Genomic DNA, 20139 nt, shown 5'->3' with positions numbered 1-20139 from the left:
GGGTTGAATTTGTCCTGCTTTTTGTACACAAGTTATAACCAGACAATTTTTCACATGGCCAATATTGTACCTCTATTGGAGCAGCTTGGCTAGGCTGCTACAAGTTCTGGAACATATGTATTCAGTACTATGGCCTATATTGTCAAGGCCCATAGTTTTAGCAGTAACCAATCAGAATTTTCTTGGTATCACACTACGTGATTCAAATTGGTTTAAGACTAGCATCGTTATACTGGGTACCCCTGGAGGTGGTCAAGATCGGTCATCCACTCAGCTCTTCCGGCTGAAGGAGGATGCAGGTGCTTCAGCTTTATCTTTTGTACTGATGTGCTGGACTCACCTCCAATAAGTTGCTTAATTGTCCATCAGTATTCACACTAGAACTACAGGGACTGCAGGGCTTGGATCGGATTTATTGGCTGTGGGATTGCTCAGCCTTTTCTGCTGTATGCTGCTTCCACTGTTTGATCCTTCTGCATTCTTCATTGAACCATAACTGATCTCCCAACTTGGCAGTAATGGGTAGAGTGGTGGACACGCCAAGCTATGAGGTCTTAGATCGTGGTCAAATAGTACCTCATGAATATCCAGCTTCAGGTTGCTGGATTTGTTCAAAGGCTGACCCATTGTGCACAGCGGTGCCACAGATCACAATGAAAGTTATCCTCAATGTAAAAATAGGACTTCCTCTCCACAAGACTGTGCAATAATCAAATGCAACAGATACAATGATGAGGGTGAAGTCAAACAGATTATTTCTTCTAGCTAGTTCCTTCACCCATCTGCAATTATGTGCTTTAGGACTTTGCTGGCTTGAAACTCAGTCATCTCTCAATGGGTCAGTTGGAATTAATAAATCTGTGGATATGCTCTTACAAAGTCATGGTCAAAAAGATGCAAATTTGAGCAAAAAATTCATGTGAGAACACTGAGAACTCAGTGTCCCTGAAACAACAAAGTAGCACTGAGGGGTGATAGGCAGGAAAATCAAGAGAAAGTAATTCCTCATTGCCACGTAGGTTTACCCACTCAAAATATCAGAAACAATTTAAACTCTGATACCTGTTCCGGTGACAGGTTACAGAACTGAAACATTTAATTGGGATTTTGTTGGGTCTTCACAACATTTTGTTTGTATATCATAATAAACAACACTAACTATTGCTTTGTATTCTTTAGAATAGCTGCTGTAATCGAACAGATAATCAATGATTCCAATATGAGGATCTAGTGGTCTGGTATAAGATTTAGAGAAGCTCAGTAATGCATGCCTGGAGGAGCATCAAGAGAAAGAGAGAGATTACAAAGGAAACAATTCACTGAGGAAGGAAAATCAAAGATGAATTTGATTTTCAATGAGACACGAGCATAACAACAGCAATATACAGCTGAAAGATGGTTGGAGATGGTCTCTGGTTGTGATTTGAGAGACATTCTTTAGCCGGTTTTGAGACAGTATGAGTAAACAGCCTTGGCTTAACTGAGTTTTGCTTCCACCTTGTGGAGAATTCACTGATCTCCATTGTAAGAATGAACCACTAATGTCAAAGGTTGCCATTGTGTAGAGAACCAATTCAGAATGCGGCTGATTGGAGTTTCATAATGTTTTGCCTCTAGTCTTCAAATATTTCTTCTTCAAGCATTGGCTATGACCCAGATTATTCCCTTAGCTTGAAAGGTTGCAACCTTCCAGTTCCTGGTTCACCATCAGTAGTGTTAGACAGGAAATTCTAGGATACTGACCTAGTGACAATAACAAAATTTACATCTAAATCAGGGTGGTAAGTGACTTGGAAGTCACAACATTAACCCTTCTGTCACAAAACTGAAATGCTGTCAAAGTTAATTTTGGCGATTTGCAGTTCATCTTAATAGTATTTCCTACGTTCACAATGCAGAAAGAGGAGGAAAGGAATCACTGATACAGCTATTGATCAAACAAGACTGCTCTGTCCTGCTTAAATTACAAGTCTTACTTGACAATAAAATAATTTTTTCAATAAACTTTACTCCTAGATACAACTCTAGAGAATCGTGAAGAAAGAAATGGAGAATTACAGAAAACAGTGAAGCTTTCTATCTTATGCAACACCAACCAATTTTTTTTCTGACTTGTTACCTGTTCAGGATGAGAAGGAAAATGGTTGAATTTGACAACCAGCCTGTTAGTTCAGTGCAGCTGGACTTTTCAGGCTCTTGGTATTTTTAATGCTGTTATCCTGATAAAAATTATATGATCCCTGAACAGGTCTCATGGGAATACTCTCTCAACCCTTCAGCCACTGGGCAAGATAAAAGTACTTTAGCAGTAATCTGTTAGACGTGTGCAGCAACGTATCCCTATTGCCATCCTCAAGAGGCATTTCATATTTCAGGTGTAGCAGCTGAGTGGAGAAAAAGCAGAGAAACTTAAATTACACTTTTCAACGTCCTAATTGAGGTTCACAAACTGTGATCTTTAACGTGTGCATTACGTTGCAGTAGATAAATTGTGAATATCAAGAATATAAATGATTGGCTCCTAAAGTAGGAGAGAGATATGGCTCCTACTGCAGGACCACACTGTGGGAAACTGTATATCAAAGCATTACTGCACATGAACTACGGAACATAATAGCAATCTGTTTATGAAGAAAGGATGACAGTGATATCAGGTGACTAAGGGTATTTTAATGCATGCTGCTGCCTCTCCTACATTGCTCATGTATCGTATATTTCCTGTTCCTTAGCATAATGACTGAGAATTTATACTAATATGTAAATAGTTTCCTGCACATTATCAATGGAGAAAACATGTGCGTGCTTGTTTTTGGGGAGGACTAGTGTTGGTTTGAGGTAACAAGCTATGCTTGTTTAATTGATCTTTTCGTGACCAATATATACTATTTGCATTTGGCTTGTAGACACTGTGTCAGGTCATGTCAATGTTTTCCATGGGGAAACCTTTTAAATATTTTGATTGATTTTTCATATAAAATCTTGAGTCAGTCAGAAGACATAGGCCTTACGTCAATCCACCACTGTGCAAAAGGTCGACATGAGCAGTTTGCAGTGCTTAGTTTCATTACAGCAGCATAGTACAAACATTAGCTGCAGCCAATTTCAAGTGACTTTGCAAACAAAAAAAAACTTGCATTCAAATAGTACCTTTCATATCCTCAGGACATCATAAAGACTTTTCAACAAAGCAAATACTTCGGAACCATAATCACTTTTGCTACATAACAAGAAATCAGAAAAAGTGCTATTTAATGATGATGGTTGAGAAATAAACACTGGTTAGAAAACAGGGGAGAACGTCTCTTTATATCCACCTGACAGCAGGCAGAGCTTCAGGTTAACGTTTCATCTGAAAGGCTGCACTTCCTCCAATACGGCACTGGAGTGTCAGCCTATATTACGTGCTCAAATTTCTGGAGAAGATCTTGAAACTACAGAATCTGTGCAATGGAGATTAGCAGAACCAGAAAACCACAAAGAGACACATTATGGGGTTTGCAGGTGATTTCGTCAAACTTAAATGGCACTCTTAGTTGCTAGCCCTAAAGAATCAAAATTGGAAACGGTCTACTTCTCAGGACTCATATTCCTCACTAAATCTGGAAGTAAATAGAAAGGCTATTTGGCACTTTGCCCTGAACACCAATGCTAAGTAATTACAGGCCCCACAAATCTGAAACATTGAAAAAATGTAAACCCAATTTCTACAGTCAAATTGCCAGTGGTTAATTCTACTCACCGGCATTCATTGCCTTAAATTTTTGCTTTAGCTCCCGTGGAGTGAGCCGATAATGATCGAGGCCATCATTCCAAAAGATACGATCAAGAACTTGCAGGTCTCCTCCTACCAGCCAGCTGCCGCTCTGCATTACCATCTGTGAGGTTATAAACATACAGAGCCAAAAGAAACCATTACACTTCAAAGAAGCAATGGGAGATAGTGGACACGAAAAAACTCATAGCTGATGCTGAAAATATGAAATAAAAATGAAAGATACATTTGAAATTTCGCAATTCAGGTAGCACTTGTGTTGACAAAAAGAGTCGATGGTTCATGTCAATGCTGGCACAGCCTCTGAGCACATTATTTGTTTCTCTCATTATCAGCACCTTTTGCTTGGCATCACCACTTCTGTCATTCAATCACCTCCATCCTTCCAGTCCTCCTTTTCATTCCCCGATTCCTTGTCCCCAGCCCTGTGCCTGCTTGTGACCTGTTCACCTTTAGATGTTCTGTTGGACAGTCTCAAATTTGAAATGGTAACTGTGTTTTGCTCTCCGTTGATCTTGAGTTTTCCAAGTTTTCCAGCATCAACTGAGAAATTTACAACTTGCTGTATAATTTTAAAAAACTGAAAACTGGTACGTCACCCTAATAAAACTTCAGTAATGTATAGGAAATGCCAGCTGAAAATTATTGCAGATAACTGCGCGGATGCCTTCAAAATTCCAAAAGGAAAATGGTTATATTTCTAAGTGATTGAAAAATAACTTTGAAAATCAACGAAGATTACTGAAACTACAAAGCAAGTCATTGTCATACATCAGGTCCATAGATGGGTAGGTCTACACTCCTCTGTATGGTGGCCATAAAGAACATCTGTAGTGAGTTATTAGAATCCCTGATATTTTAAATTAAATCAGTGACTCACAGCTGACCAGCGGGCAGAGCTATAGAAAAACATCATCCTGGGAAATCTTTCTGAACCATTTGCGGCTCAATAATATCTTTCCTATAACTGGGTGACCAGAACTGGACACAGTATTCAACTTCCCAACTCTTATACTCAAAGGACTGAGCAATGAAGGTAAGTGTACCAAATGTCCTTTTTAACCAACCTGTCTATGTGAGGCAAAAGTCAAAGACTTTAAACCCCAAGGTCCCTCTCCTCTACACTATCTAAGGTCCTAAATGAATGCCGCACAGATCTTAAAGGAAAAGATGTTTTCAGCAAAACCTTAATGTAAGGATGCTCTTTGCAAGTTGTTCCCCACTGACGTGCACAACGTTCCTCTTTCCTATGCTCGTAGAATTCCGGATTGCGAAGGATAGCCACCCGCTGTCCGTTGTACACCAGAGTAAAGGCAGTGCAGCCATCCAGTCGCTCTTTGTCTTCATTTGTTGCTGTCAGCACAATTGGCACTGACAAGTTAATGAGACCTCCTGCAATACACAAGGCAAAACAGCAATAAGAGCATGAAAGGAAATTATACATAATTTACACCTTAAACAAGAGATTGCACTGGGTATAGACATAACTAAAAAAATGAAAAATTCAAATAGCTAGTCTACTTCACGAGATCTTCCTGCATTGGGTGTACCAATATCTTCCACATCACATCCCTATCAATACAAAGCCTTGAAAGTATGTTTCCCATCCCAGAATAAGAGTTTATAAAGAATCAAGCTTCTGTTGGAGTGAGCTGGTTGGCAGTTTTGCTGAGATTAAAGTTGGGATTCCTATGTTCATCACCACCATTACCAGAATTTAATGTGTCACATATGGCATTCTGGAACATTCCCTAGGACCGGAGTGAAAAAGGACAAGATCGGATGCATCACCTCTGCTGTGGGGCTGTTTACTGAGCTATTGTAAACTCTTCTGAAGTATTCCAAACATGATGGCAAATATTAGCCCCATCATGTTTTATGTAAAGGGTCACCCTCTACCATACTTTGATTATTGATCACATGAGCTTTGAAGGCAAAAAGAAACCGCAGATCAGTCTTTACCAAACTTTACAAGAAAATAGGAAGCAATGACAAGTTCAGACATCACCTGGAAGGTGCAATCCTATTGAGTGTTAACACTCAGTTTCACTTTGAACTCAACAATTCAGAACATGAAGTCTAAAACGGACTCATTTGCAAGATGTCACTATTGCTGGTGAGGTTGGCATGTACTGCTAAATATTCTGGCTTTGATTCAAATTAGAGAGTTTGTTTGGTTACCACTGAGGGCAGTTAAGAGCAAACCATTCTGGAGTTAAATATAGACCACGTCAGGTAAGGATAACAGATTTCCTAATGGACTTACTGAATGAACTGCGTTTTCATGGCAATCAAACAGCTTCACACTTTCAGTTTTGATATTGGCTTTTTAATACAGTGGACAAGCAAAGCAAATGTGGCGACAGTCTTTAAACCAATGATCCATAGAATATGTGGAACTCAGTTGGGATCAGAAAGGAGGCACAATGAAAAGACTTTTGCATACCATGTGTCAAAGGAATCAGCAATGCACTTTGGAGGATATTGTGTATAAGTTGCTTTTTTGCAGTAAACTAAGGATAGAATCAATCAGAAAAATGTAGATTACCCACTTTGGTAGGAAAAACAAATGGGTATTTCTTAAATGGAGAGAAGTTGGAAAATGTAGATATTTAAAGGGAATCTGCTCCAGAGGTGGGTGACAAAACTTCCAAAAGAGGTTGGTTAGAAAATATCTAGAAAAGTTAACTACTGCAAATGGTGGAAATAATAAACGTCTCTGACCTTAAATTTCATTTAGTTTCTATCCTCAGCTGTACAGAAGTTTAGTTACGCTACATATAGTTCTGTTCACCACACTACCAGAAAGATGTGGAGGCTTTGGAGAGGGTACAGAAAATGTTTACCACAACATTGTCTAGTTTGCAGCTATGTGGAGAGATTTCCATTTGAACGTTAGAGACTAAGAGGTAACCTGATAGAAACTTAAAAAGTTTTAAGAAAAACAAATAGAATGGATAGTTGTAGAGTATATTTCCCAGGCAGAAATGACAATTATTAAGGGACATAAGTTTAAGGTAAAAGGGGGTAAGTTTAAAGTAGATATTGGGATTTTTGTTTGCACAGATGGTGGTAACTGCTTGGAATGCACTGCCAGAGGAAGTAGTAGAAGCAGATACAAAAGCAATGTTTAAGAAGCATCTTGACAGTGTGATGATACTATGGCTTATTAGAGGTGTATTTTGTCCTAAGTTAACCAGGCTATAGTCCTACAGGTTTTCTTTCGAAGTGCTACTGCTTCATCAGGTGGTTGTGGAGTATAAGATCGTAAGACACAGAATTTATAGCAACAGTGAGATGTAACTGAAATTATATATTGAAAATACCTAGTTTGTTTGTTAAGTTGCTCAGCTTTTAGACTTAACAAACAATCGGGTCTTTTTCAATATATAATTTCAGTTACATCAGACTATAAACTTATGCTATAAATTCTGTGCCTTACAATCTTATACTACATAACCACCTGATGAAGGAGCAGCGCTCTGAAAGCTAGTGCTTCCAAATAAACCTGTTGAACTATAACCTAGTATTGTGCGATTTTTAACGTTGTACACCCCACTCCAACAGCGGCATCTCCATTCCTGTATTTTGTGCAGGTTATTTCATGAAGAAAGGTTGAGACAGAGATGCAGAGCAGTCTGCTCCAAAGCCAATAAACACCATGTGTGGCATTGAGGATTTTAAGTTGGAACAACAGAAGCAGCTGGGATGGGTGGGGTCAAGCCCCCACAGAACCAGGATTTTTCTGTTTAGCTTTAGTCTTCAATAGCAGATGCTGAGGTTTTCTAACTGGATCTGGAAGCTCTGATATCTCTCTGTTATAGCTAAAAACTGGGGTTCTCTTCCTGCTGCTAGAACTGCATGTGAGCCAGTCTATTTTACTGAAGTTCCCTTTGCCAAAGGTGTGTTTATGGGATGTTACTATATTTGAAATTTTAATTATTAGTAGTCAATGTATTATGTTTTATTTTGTTAAGTATTTTGACAGAGTTACAGTTAAGCCAATTATTTCATTTTTGTTTAATCTATATTTTAACTATAGTGTATGAATAAAGTTCGGGTCTACAGCACCTTAATATGTTTTGAGGGAGTTTGGTCTGGTCCATAACAACAGATAAAAGAGTAGTCATGGAAGAGAGGGATACAGCTTTTTAATTTTAAAAAAGCACCATGTCAGTCCCAGTTCGGTGGGTCAAAGGGCCTGGTGCTGTATTGGACTGTCTTTTGTTCTCCTTGGATGGAACCAGATTTGCTAAGTATTTATACATTTAGTTCATAACTTGTCTTGACCCTGATGCAATGCCACTTTCTTTAAAGAACTTCAGAACATTGCTGGTGCTATGAACTTACTATCATTGCTTTCAATAATCTACATGACTTGTCATTGCCTTCCTACTGCATTGAAAATCATACATTGATACAAAGGAATGCGGCTGCAACATTTTATTCTGGCTTTAACTGTTATTAAACTCTGAACCTTCTAATCCACACAGGAGGCTGAAACTTTCCATTAAGCTTATCTGGGTCTACACATTGTATCTAAGAGGATACAATGTACCTTCCCCACTTACCATGAGTGATGTTCCAGGCTTTACATCAACCTTTCACATGTGCAAACAATTAGAACTGGCAAAAAGACATGACAGCACTAACTTTTTTTTAAGTTGACAAAGATGATACTCATCATCTGAACACTATTTCATGCAATGCCTCTCTCACCCAGGGGTTTATACAGGGTCCTTACCATCCAACAAGCAGCCGAAGTGAAGGCACTGCAAAAATTCGCGTTCCCTCATGAAGCCATTGAGTGGAGTAGCCCAACCCTCAGCCAGTACCTGCACCCACTGCAAATCCACCTAGAAAAATGAACAAAGGCAGAGGCAGCACGTAATGTCTCCTTTTGAACAACTCGATGGCTTTATTTAATCAACAAAAATTTTGCACAATGCACATCAGACTTTACCCATACCCTCAGGGTGGCCCAAAGCCAATTAATTATTCAAAGTAAATTATCTGTACACAACTGCAGCAGCCAGTTTATACACTGTAAATTCACACAAACATAATGGAATAAATAACTAAGTAATATGTTCTCCATAGTTTTGATTTAAAAGATCATTCAGCACACCAGAAATAATTGCTGGCAGCTGGATAAACCAGCAGAGTCCTAGTCTGTCCTTGTTCTTTGGTAGACCTCTGACTGGCTGCCAACATACCCAATGAGGAGACAATCATTATAAGAGACATTACTGCAGTAGCCTAGAAGCAGCAAACTGCAACTCAAGAGTTTCCAAAGGACAATGATGTTTCTGTTAAAAATGTTCAATTAATCAAAATAAAACCTCTAACTTTGACCCTTATTTAGAAGCACTCAGTTTATGCTTTTCTAAACTTTCCTTAAAGTAACTTCTACAACCATCAAATGTATTAGGTTTATTAGTAATTGAAGTTTATTTTTCCTTACTTTTGTTCTTTGAGGGTATATATGTAAAGTATACTAGCTCATCTGTTAGTGAATCTGCTCCTAGCCGTTACTAATTTAAAACACTAGTCATTGGCAAAGTACAGGGAGAGAATAACCAATGGCAGCAGCAGCAGCAGTGGTTCAGTCTGGGAGTCACCAAGACAGGCTCCAACACACTTGTTATTTTCTGTAACTTAAATGAGTTGCAGACCCCAATTCTCTGAAGGGACATAAAATTAGGCACCTTCCCTGGAGTGGCTGGGGTGGGGGGAGGGCTAGAATGGGAGTATTGGGAAGAGAGAGAGCAAGAGAGACAGAGAGAGAGACAGAGAGAGACACAGAGAGAGACACAGAGAGAGACACAGAGAGAGAGACAGAGAGAGAGACAGAGAGAGAGACAGAGAGAGAGACAGAGAGAGAGACAGAGAGAGAGATGGGCGGGAGGGGAAGGAAGGGAGGGAGGAACATTTATTGAAAAAGCAACGGTCTACAAAAGCCACAGAGATATTCGTGAAATTACATGGATGTATATTTGTCTTCAACATCTTTGTTATTTTTCAATCTCATTATCCCAGCCACGTGCAGGGACATAAATATATAATTACACAATTAACAAAATACAACAAATCCTAAACTGTTCTTACTTTTTTAAAAAAATGCCCTTACTCCATGAGCACAATTTAACTGGCAAAAGGGCAACTTATCTACAGTAGCACAATCAGGACACAAAGCTTTCATGGTTTTACATTGAAAGGTACTGAAAAAATTCACATCATCTGGGAACTGCAACAGCACTATTAAACTATTCAGTTTTCTAACATCCAGGCTTCCCTGGTTTAGTTAAGGCAACAAATCTTTTGAGATTTTGAAGGTTGAGGTATTGGAGGATGGTGAAACAAGTATTTCAAAGTATCAAAGTATTTCAGCCTCCCCTCCACACTAAACCTTGGGTTGTGAGCAGTTTTCACAGGAGCCATGACAAATTCTCCCCTTCAATACTTGATTCATATTTTGTTTAAGAATGCAACAGAAAACAGTTTTGATGATTTTTGCATGAGTACTTATTGCACTGTAGTACTACATTGGCAATCTCTTTAAGCTGTTTAATGCCTCTGGCAAAATGCACATTAATTTCACAAACTGTATCATCTAGGCTTACTGTACTATGATTATGATGTAAAATGTGTTTATACTCAACAAGCTTCCCCAAATACAGCTTAACACAACATGTAAATTGAGAAGTAGTCTTCCGTTTCAGTGAAAAAAATATTTATATAGTGCATAAAGTGCTTTTCGCTGCACAACAATGAGCCATAGAAAAGATATAGGCCAGAAAGTGGCCATTCAGCCCAACATGGCAGTACCAGCTTTTGGGTACAGCTGCTCATGTTCCTTTGGAAATGCAGCAGTCAGGTCTCACAAACTTCAACATGGTCAGCTGATTCATCGAAAGTTAAGGGTTCAATATCAGCCAGGCCACCCGAGATAATTTCGTTGTTTTCTTCAAGCAGTGCTGTGTAATCTCTTACATCCATCCATGATGGCGAGTTCAACAGTGCAGCACACCCTCGTCACTGGAAAGGAGGATCAGCTTTCATGATGTGCTCAGGTCCCTGATGGGAGCCCTCAATATACAACCCCCTGACAAAGGGGTGAAAGTGCTACTGTTCAACCAGGCTCTCTCAGTGATTATACTACCTTCCCCAGTTTAACTTGCAACTTGTCATGTGCAGGATTATTTACTAAAATCCATAAAGTTCATGCTGCTTTCAATTAAACATTTGTAAAAATAAAATTGCACAAACATCAGATTGATTTCTTAAGGACAATGAATGATACACAATATGACCTAAGTTTTTGGAATTGGACTGAATACAGCTATAATTTAAACATGCTTAAAATGTACCTATAGCAAATCCAACATCATTCTTTCCAATGTGAAATATTTCTATTTATATAATACTTTTCATTCAAAGTTCACTAAGTGAATGACAGACAAGTGAGGTGCAGTAATGGATGCTTCATTTCTACAAACTGAGGGGTGAACATTGGTCATGAGAATAACTCTGTTCAAATACTGCTTCAGGATCTTTCACATGCACTTTCATTAGTTAATAGGTCTCAGATTAGCAGTTCAACTAAACAGTGACATTTCCAAACTCGAAGTCTGTCTGGGCCTTGAGCTGAAACCCTTCACCTGCTGACTGTGAAGTAAGAATACTACCAGTTTTGCCATGCCTGCGCTGTGCCACACGACAAGTTAAATCACTTACAAGAGGTAAGAGAAGAAAACGTCCATACCTTATTAATTTCCAAGGTTGGCAAAGTGTCTGCATCAGCTCTGGCGAGATCAAGTTTATTTTCTGGGACAAAGAGTTCTTTTATTTCAGCGTAAGAATCAACAGGGACAATGTCCTATGTGAAACAACATAGTCAAAACATTGGACTATTGGTTTAATGCAAAAAACTGAACTAATACACAGCAATGAACGCTTAAGAACATTTTGTACAGGAGGTACAGTGAAGATTTAGAAAAAAAACTTGGTACTGTACTGCCATCTTGTGTTCATAATTAATAAAAGCAATATGCTTAAAATGAATGAAAATCAAAGAATTGCAGAGTTAATTAAATAATGTTATTACAAATAAAGGATTAAAGGAGCTTCTTTCATTTATGGAATGAACGATAACTCACAAAAGGTCTGTGGAGGGAGGTGCTTAAACTTCAATTAAGGTGGGTACGCAAAAACGATTACTCTAAAAACCATAGCCAAATTCATGGTCAACCTCAACGGATACGAGAAAATCACAACCACACAGACCTCCATGAAGAGCTTTATTTAAAACATCTGTTTCAAATATCACTTTAAAAATAAAGCTCATTTTGGGGGTCTGGATGGTGAGCCACAAGCTAAGGACACTTTGTTATCCTGTAGGTGTAGACACAGGAGTTCTTCCGTTCTAGTGTTGTTAGCTAACAAAATAAATATCTTCACAAGCGATGATAGCCAGATATATGAGAGACTGTAATGACTTCACCACTTTGCTGAAACAAACACTTTGTAAATCATACTCGAGCAGGCTTGAGTATTTGCTTCTAAGTTTCCACCTTCCCTTTTCGGGTCTCTATACTGATTGCAGAAGTAGTCCCAGAAATACTTCTCTGAAAGTGGTCAGAAATTCCATATTGTCAAGGGGGAAAAAGATTCTGCTCGTTCCTACCATAGGTCAGCTATTTTGAGAATTCAGAATGACCAAAGATGATCTAGTGGAGATGTTGATAGAAAATACAGAGAAATGATTTCCCAAGGTTGCAGGAGTAGGAGTGTAAAAGGGAAGAGAAGACAGAGTGGAACAATGGGCATAATCTTACAATTAAGAGCCAAAGCACTCATGAGAAAAATCAATGAGCATGTTTTTCCACATAAAGGAATACAGGAAATCTGGTGCACTCTTCCTCTGCTCTCTGCCCTCCTCCCCAAAATAAAACAGATGTTGGGTCAAATGGAATTTTAAGTTTTCATTCATATAGATATTGAGTACAGCTTCCTGAAAGTCTCTCAGAAATTCAGAAGTTTATATCGCACATTACTCGCATGTCACACACAAGGAGATAATTCAGCCCTCCAGCCTGCTCCTAGTTTTGCCCTATCCCCTTTGATTCCCTTAGCCTCAAGAACTATATCTATTTCCTTCTTGAAAACATTCAAAACTTTGGTTCCAATTACTTTCTGTGGAAAAGAATTCCAGACACCAGCCACTCGCTGGGTGAAGACATTTTTCATCTCATCCCTAAATGGTCTAGCCCATATCCTTCGACCGTGACGCTTGGTTCTGGTCTCCTCGGTCATCAGGAACATCTTTCCTGCATTCATCCTGTCTAGATGTGTTAGAATTTTACAGGTCTCCTCCCCTTCCTCCTCCACCTAAACCCCAGTGGATATAATCCTAACTGATCCAGTCTCTCTTCACACATCAGTCATGCCATCCCACAAATCAATCAGTCTGTTAAACCTTTGCTGCTTTCTCAAAAATAACACACTTCCATGGTCACTCAAAAAAAATGAAAAGATACTTCGACTAAACTAAGTAGACAGAAAACAAAAACAATTAGGGATGTGGGTATCAAGCAATATGGATCAAAGTTAGTGGAATGAGGTATAGAACAGCAGTGATCTAATGAGAATGGCTGAACTCGATATATAGGTTAAATGGGCTATATTTGATTTTGTATACTCAATGTCATGTTCTAAAAAAACATGATACTGCTACAGAGCCTTACGGTATATGATGCTCTTCAGCTGTTTCTACAGTGTAACCAGTCTTTCCTTTTGTCTAGCAAGGAAATGAACTGCATTTATGTATCACTATATACTTCCAAAGGGCAAACTAAAGCAACTTTATAGCTACTCAAGTACTTTTCTTTGTGAAGTGTAGCAACTGTTGTAAGTGTAAGAAATGTGACCATTTGTCTGCAGCATTTCTCAGTATACCTATGGAGTATTACTCTAGGTTATATGCTCAAATCCACTGAATGGCACCTGAACCCACAAAAGCCTTGGGATAAATCACAAAATTGTGAAAGGCACACTCTCTACCAGAATATATATACGTTTTAAAAACAACAGTTCAAAAAACGGCCCAGCATCATAATTTTGGGCAGCTTAGTATGGACAAATGTCAATTTTACCAGTGACTTACAATCCAAAGAATGAATCTTTTAAAAAAGCTTTACACTGATGTCACTTTCTCCAGAAAGCGTTATTCCCTGAGAGTTTGTACTGGCAGGTGCTTAACCTTATACAAAGTAGGGATCTAGTTAGTCACCATTCTTTTGTGGTAACGCTATTCTGGTCACTGAAACTACCTTGGGCTAAAAAAGCAGCAACTCAAGTGAGAAAGAGTTAACGTTTCACCTGACCAGAAAGGATCTTTAAATTAACTCTATTGTTCTCTCCACAGTTGCTGCCTGATCAGCTGAGAGATTATAATATATTTTGCTTCTGCCTTACACCTGGTTTCAGGTGCAGTTGGGTTTCCTTGCTTTATCCTGGAGTGGCCACAGCTGGTGTTCAACTTTGATGTCTGACTCACTAGTCCTAGTAACCCTAATAAACCCAATATAAAAGGTAGTGCAACTCAAAACGCAGTTGAATCCTTACTCGTTCTTGAAGCAGTTCAATCACTTGCTGGACACATTCATTCACAGAACAGACATCGGTCTTCAATACTAGTTCAGGAGCTTCGGGCTTCTCGTACTCTGAGTCAATACCAGTGAATCCTGTAAGGCAATAAAGACATTATGTTCCTTAAAAATTACCTGCAAAAATTCATAATGGAAGATTTTTGCTACTTGCTTAATAAAGCATTTTTAAACTAAAATGATTAGTGTGAGGTGAGTTAGGCAATTCCAGAATTACCAGTCTAAGCTAGAAGTGGACTACTTCCCTTTCCTTGCTCCTGAATAGAAAGATCAAATGAAACTGAAGGAAATTCTTCAAGCAACATTCCTGCTGCCGACTATTTTTCAACCAGCATGCACAGACATATGTAGAATCGGTATCAGCAGCACGGGCATGGGTGGCACAGTGGTTAGCACTGCTGCCTCACAGCGCCAGAGACCCGGGTTCAATACTCGCCTCAGGCAACTGTCTGTGTGGAGTTTGCACATTCTCTGTGTGTCTGCGTGGGTTTCCTCCGGGTGCTCCAGTTTCCTCCCACAGTCCAAAAATGTGCAGGTTAGGTGAAGTGGCCATGCTAAATTGCCCGCAGTGTTAGGTGAAGGGATAAATGTAGGGGAATGGGTGTGGGTGGGTTGTGATTCGGCTAGTTGGGGTGGACTTGTTGGGCCGAAGGGCCTGTTTCCACACTAAGTAATCTAATCTAATCACGTGAGATATTTCCCAGCTCACCCAGCTGATACAAGCAGGTTAGGGAGGGCACCTGGGCAAGACGTGGGAAATATCTGACGCCAACAGATCCCGACTCCAACAAAAGAAATGAACAGAAACCGAAGGGGAAACTCCAAATAAAAAACATTTAAACAATGAACTTGTGGTTAAACACCCTCACTTGAGAATTATCAAAAAACATCTGACATAGATTTATTTGATTTGATTTATTGTAGTCACATGTACTTCAGTACAGTGAAAAGTTTTGTTTTGCAAGCAGTACCAGCAGATCACAGCAAACAAGGACACACAGATCACAGTGTGCTTAGACAGAGTGAGACGTACAAGGTTATAACTGCACAGGAGATGCGCAAAGCAAGGTAAACGTTAGCCAGCTCAACATTATTTGAAGTTGGAGAGGTCCATTCAGCAGTCCTGCAACAGCAGGGAAGAAGCTGTTCTTGAAACAGAAATGACGACTTCAGATTCTGGAGAACCAAATACACAGGTAATGCAGGTTTGCTGGTTAAGTCGATAAACGTGACGGGAGAATTTCTCACTTACTGTTATCCTTACCCACTTTCACTATTACTTGTAATAATTGCTAACTAGTTAAATCTTGCACCCATTTTAAATTAAAATAATTGCTATGCGCTGGAGATCTTGACTGAATTTTGAAAAAACAATTCTCCCACAAATTAATGTTCCTTTTTAATCAATAAGACCAAAATACTTTCAAAATTGAAGATATAAAGACACAAAAATACTAGAAGTCCAAACAAGCAAATTATTTACCAATCAAATTGCCATAACTGAAATAATTCAGCATTAATTTTTTAGCCTCTGAACAGGCACAATTCATCACTCCAGGGAAGCAGAGGAAAAATAAATCAGGATACATCCTTAACTGGGAACTTTAGCATATGGCCTATTAACTAACTAAAGCAGGGTTTAGGGGGTCAGTAATATGCCTGTTTGGTGTGAGGGAACGTAACATGAGGAAGGAAAAGTTTGGTTATACATTCAAGAGTGACGGTCTACCCTTTTACAAAATCTTAAAATGTACACTGTACTTTTCATTACACAGTCTAATGCCATTGAATGTAGCAAATAAGAAGTTTATATCTATATCTGTAACTTAACTAAAGGAACTTAACTCATGTTATCCAGTCTGCGCGTGTTACTTGTGGCCTTGTCATTAAGCTCTCTCTGCCTGAGAATCTCAAAGTTCCAGGTTCAACTCCCACTCCAGAATCTGAGCACCAAAGTCAAGGGTGACACTCAGTGTAATACAAAGAGGGTACAGCATTTTTCAAAGTGCGATCTTTCAGGTGAGATATTAAGTTAAGACCTGTTGTGTGGATGCAAAAGATTTCATTGAACAACAGGGAAGTTGCTCCCAATTTCCTGGTCAATATTTTAATCGTCAAATCAACATAAAATGTTATATTACTTGCTCAGGGGAGACTGTGTAAGTTTACATGCACATTATTTGGAATAATTAAACTGTATAAGTACTTCATTGGCTGTAAAGCACTTAGAGACATCTTGTGATAATAATGGAAGCAGGCCATTTGGCCCATCAAGTCCAAAGAGCAAAACACTCGGAGCCATCCCTTACCCTATCCCTGTAAACTTGCAGTTCCCATGGCTAATCCACCTAGCTTGTCGATCCTTTGACACTATGGGCATTTTAGATTGGCCAATCCACCTAACTTGCATATCTTTAGACTGTGGGTGGAAACTATTGCATCCAGAGGAAGCCCAGAGGGAGAATGTGCAAACTCTACACAGACAGACAGTAGCCTGAGAGTGGAATTGAACCCAGGTCCTTTGCACCGTGAAGCAGTAGTGCTAACCACTGAGCCACCATGCCACCCATATATAAGAGATATTTTTCCCTTTATAATTTCAAGGTTTGGTTAAAAAAATTACACAGAGCTGCAGATCACTTGGGCCCATCATTTATATATGACAATGGGTTGACAAATATTTTAGCAAAGTGAATGAAACAAGAGCAATACCAATTTGATATTTTATATCGAGGAGCTCATGACAGTTTAAATTTTCAGACTGCCACCAAGCTCTACAAAGTCTAACTTTCCCACCAGAAAGATGCTCACTGTTTTGTAAACTAAGCTCCCATAACGATTTAGTCCACCGCAGACTTCCAGCAGCGAGCGGTCACACTCAAACCCTTGTTAGGAACAAGAACGTCAAGACTCTGGCTGTGGTCGGAAACTGATTGTGAGGCGGTTCTTTCACAATGAATCTCAAACTAAGCAAGTTCTTAGATTATGTAATATAATCCAGAGAAAGAGGGAGAGGAAAAAAGAAATCAGCATTTAAAATGGTGACTCATCATTTCCTCAATAGTTTTTGGAAGTGCTGTTGTTATTTCATGCATAATTACAGCAGGCAACTTACACACAGGCAATTGACATGAATGCCCAGATAACTTGGGCAGCACAGTGGCTCAGTGGGTATCACTGCTGTCTCACAGCACCAGGGACCCAGATTCAATTCCAGCCTCTGGCGACTGTCTGTGTGGAGTCTGCACATTCTCCCTGTGTCTGCGTGGGTTTCCTCCGGGTGTTCCGTTTTCCTCCTACAGTTCCGAAGATATGCAGGTCAGGTGAATGGGCCATTCTAAATTGCCCATAGAGCTAGGTCCATTAGTTAGGGGCAATTATAGGATGGGTGTGGACTTGTTGGGCCAAAAGGCCTGTTTCCAGACTGTAGGGAACCTTATCCAATCCAATCCAATCATAACTATGTGGTGTTAAGCTTCTCGTTAACACATCTGAATTTCTTACTCATTGATAATTTAATGCATACCAAACCTTTGGTGACTGTCACAAGCCACTTGATTATGAATGGATCTTGAAGATTTTAAAAATACACTTTAAATCTTAACCGATGAAAAGATCAAAGGAGGTTTAATATGTGTGTTTAAAATTACGAAGAGTCATGGTAGATCAAATAGGGAGAACTGCTTCCACTGGCAAGCAAGTCAATAATCTGATGGAAAGAGACTTAGGACAACTGGTAAAATAACTTGGCAAAAGAGGGACTGGACTGGTTAAGACAATAATTCAGTGGACTAGACAGGATAGTAGTAGGATGCTCCCAATGACCAGATAGTTCAGCACTCAGGGTCTCAGTCTATGGACATGGGTTTAGGCCATTTAGGACTGAGACAAGAAAAAAATTTCTCTACCCAGGGAACTTGGTGAGCCTCTGGTATTCTGTCACAGCAGGCAGTTGAGTTTAAAATGGAATTAGACACAGCTCTTTGGGCTAAAGGGGTCAAAGGCTATGGGGAAAAAGCAAGAAGAGTTGGATGATCAACCATAATCATATTGAATGATGGAGCAGGCTTGAGATGTCAAATGGCTTACCCTTCCTATTTTCTGTATAAAAGCAAATAATTGCAGGGTCATGGGGACAGGGGAGAGTTTGTTCTTTCAAAGAGCTAACACACATACAGGGGCCAAATGGCCTTTAGTGCTGACAGGGAATAGCTGGTATTGTTGAAAGGAATAAACTAACAGTGACAAGAAGCCTTTTGTGCTGTATGCATTTGTTACATGAGGTTCATGTGTCCCCTGCCCTCAGATGCCCTTTGTAATCTCTCATATTTACCTTTTATCTCACCAGCTCTGGCCTTTTTGTACAGTCCCTTCACATCTCTTTCCTCGCAGACATGCAGAGGGGCATCAACAAATATTTCAAAAAAGGGCAGGCCGGCACCTTCATGAATACTTCTGCCATTCTGCCGATCCTACCAACAGTGAAAGTTTACAATTAAAAGATAACATCAGCAATGTTCACCCAACTATGAGATATCCTGACACAGTTTTATAAAACATTGGTGGAGAGAGAATAGCAAAATAAACTGCCTTCAGGTCATTTTGTTGTTTTATCAATTACACATTCTCTCAACCTCTACGCCAGATTTCATATCTTCTATTCTAGAAGGGCACTTTGACAGAGTCACTCTGGCTCTTAGACAAGAACCAGTCGCTGATTTATGCACAAAGTAGATCAAGATGCCCTGCTCCTTTCAAGAGAAGCCTGGTCTCGCTCTGATATTCTAACTGAGATCTAGAAATCAGCTCCCACATGATGATTTACACAAGCTGCATTCATATACACTGTATAGTGTGCATTCCCTAACAAGTTTGAAAAGCTTAGATTTTACACAAACCTATCTTTCCTGAATAAAAAAGGGTCCAATAACAAATCACAAATTGAATTGTGACAAGGAATGGCACTTCCAGCCATGGACAAACAGGAAGTGTGCCTCAAAACCTGTAAGACAGAGGAAAGGTGCAAGGGGTTAAAACAGCATGTTTTACTGACTACTGTCGAGAGAGCTGAAGGCTTTCCTTCAAACTGGCTGAGGAAACTCACAGAAGACTACAGGCAAAAGACTTGAGTACAGGGGAATGGATGGGGAGATGACAGGAAGAGTGGGAAGATACGAAGTTGGAGGAGGGATGAAGAGAAATAAAAGTTTGAGATAGAAAGTGAGTGTTTGGCAATAATAAGAGGTGACAGGATGACAGTGTTTAAAACAGAAGGAAAGATGGGCAGTTGCAGTTTGAACATTCAGAAGCTTGCAAAGGGCGAAAGAGCACCAATGGATTGGAGGTGAGAGTGGATGAGGACTTGCACATTGGGCAGGCTTGAAACTCAGTCAAACAAGGCATCAGGATTTTGAATAGCATGGTTCAACTTAAATGAACAACTGGGGTAACAAAATGAGTCAGTGGCAAGACAGCAACAGCAAAAGAAAAGTGATGGCCTTATTCACTCCAAGGCTCACCGAAGATTTTGTTCTGGAAAAATAGAGCAACAACTCAAAGATAGTCAAAACAATGTCTAGTGCAAGATAGGACACAGGCAAGAGTTGGACAGCTGTATTTTAGACAACAATGCGAAGTTCGCAAAAAGGGAAAAGGATGGGCCAAAAGGAAGTATTGGATTGATGGTACAGAGTTACAGAA

General features: G+C 39.5%; 1 protein-coding gene across 1 annotated transcript in view; it reads right to left on the bottom strand.

Moving 5' to 3' along the window:
- papss1 (3'-phosphoadenosine 5'-phosphosulfate synthase 1) overlaps positions 1-20139 on the bottom strand; it is a 60585-nt gene that overhangs the window by 24947 nt on the left and 15499 nt on the right. Inside the window, exons 4-9 of the mRNA XM_060851598.1 lie at positions 18773-18911; positions 14399-14517; positions 11538-11651; positions 8517-8628; positions 4959-5164; positions 3740-3875 (exon numbers count right to left, since the gene is read on the bottom strand). Of these exons, the coding sequence (XP_060707581.1) occupies positions 3740-3875; positions 4959-5164; positions 8517-8628; positions 11538-11651; positions 14399-14517; positions 18773-18911 (826 nt within the window). The remainder of the gene's footprint in view (positions 1-3739; positions 3876-4958; positions 5165-8516; positions 8629-11537; positions 11652-14398; positions 14518-18772; positions 18912-20139) is intronic.

The sequence above is a fragment of the Hemiscyllium ocellatum genome, chromosome 36, assembly GCF_020745735.1.
Source record: "Hemiscyllium ocellatum isolate sHemOce1 chromosome 36, sHemOce1.pat.X.cur, whole genome shotgun sequence".
In the NCBI taxonomy this organism is placed as follows: domain Eukaryota; kingdom Metazoa; phylum Chordata; class Chondrichthyes; order Orectolobiformes; family Hemiscylliidae; genus Hemiscyllium; species Hemiscyllium ocellatum.
This window is presented reverse-complemented; position numbering and strand designations above follow the sequence as displayed.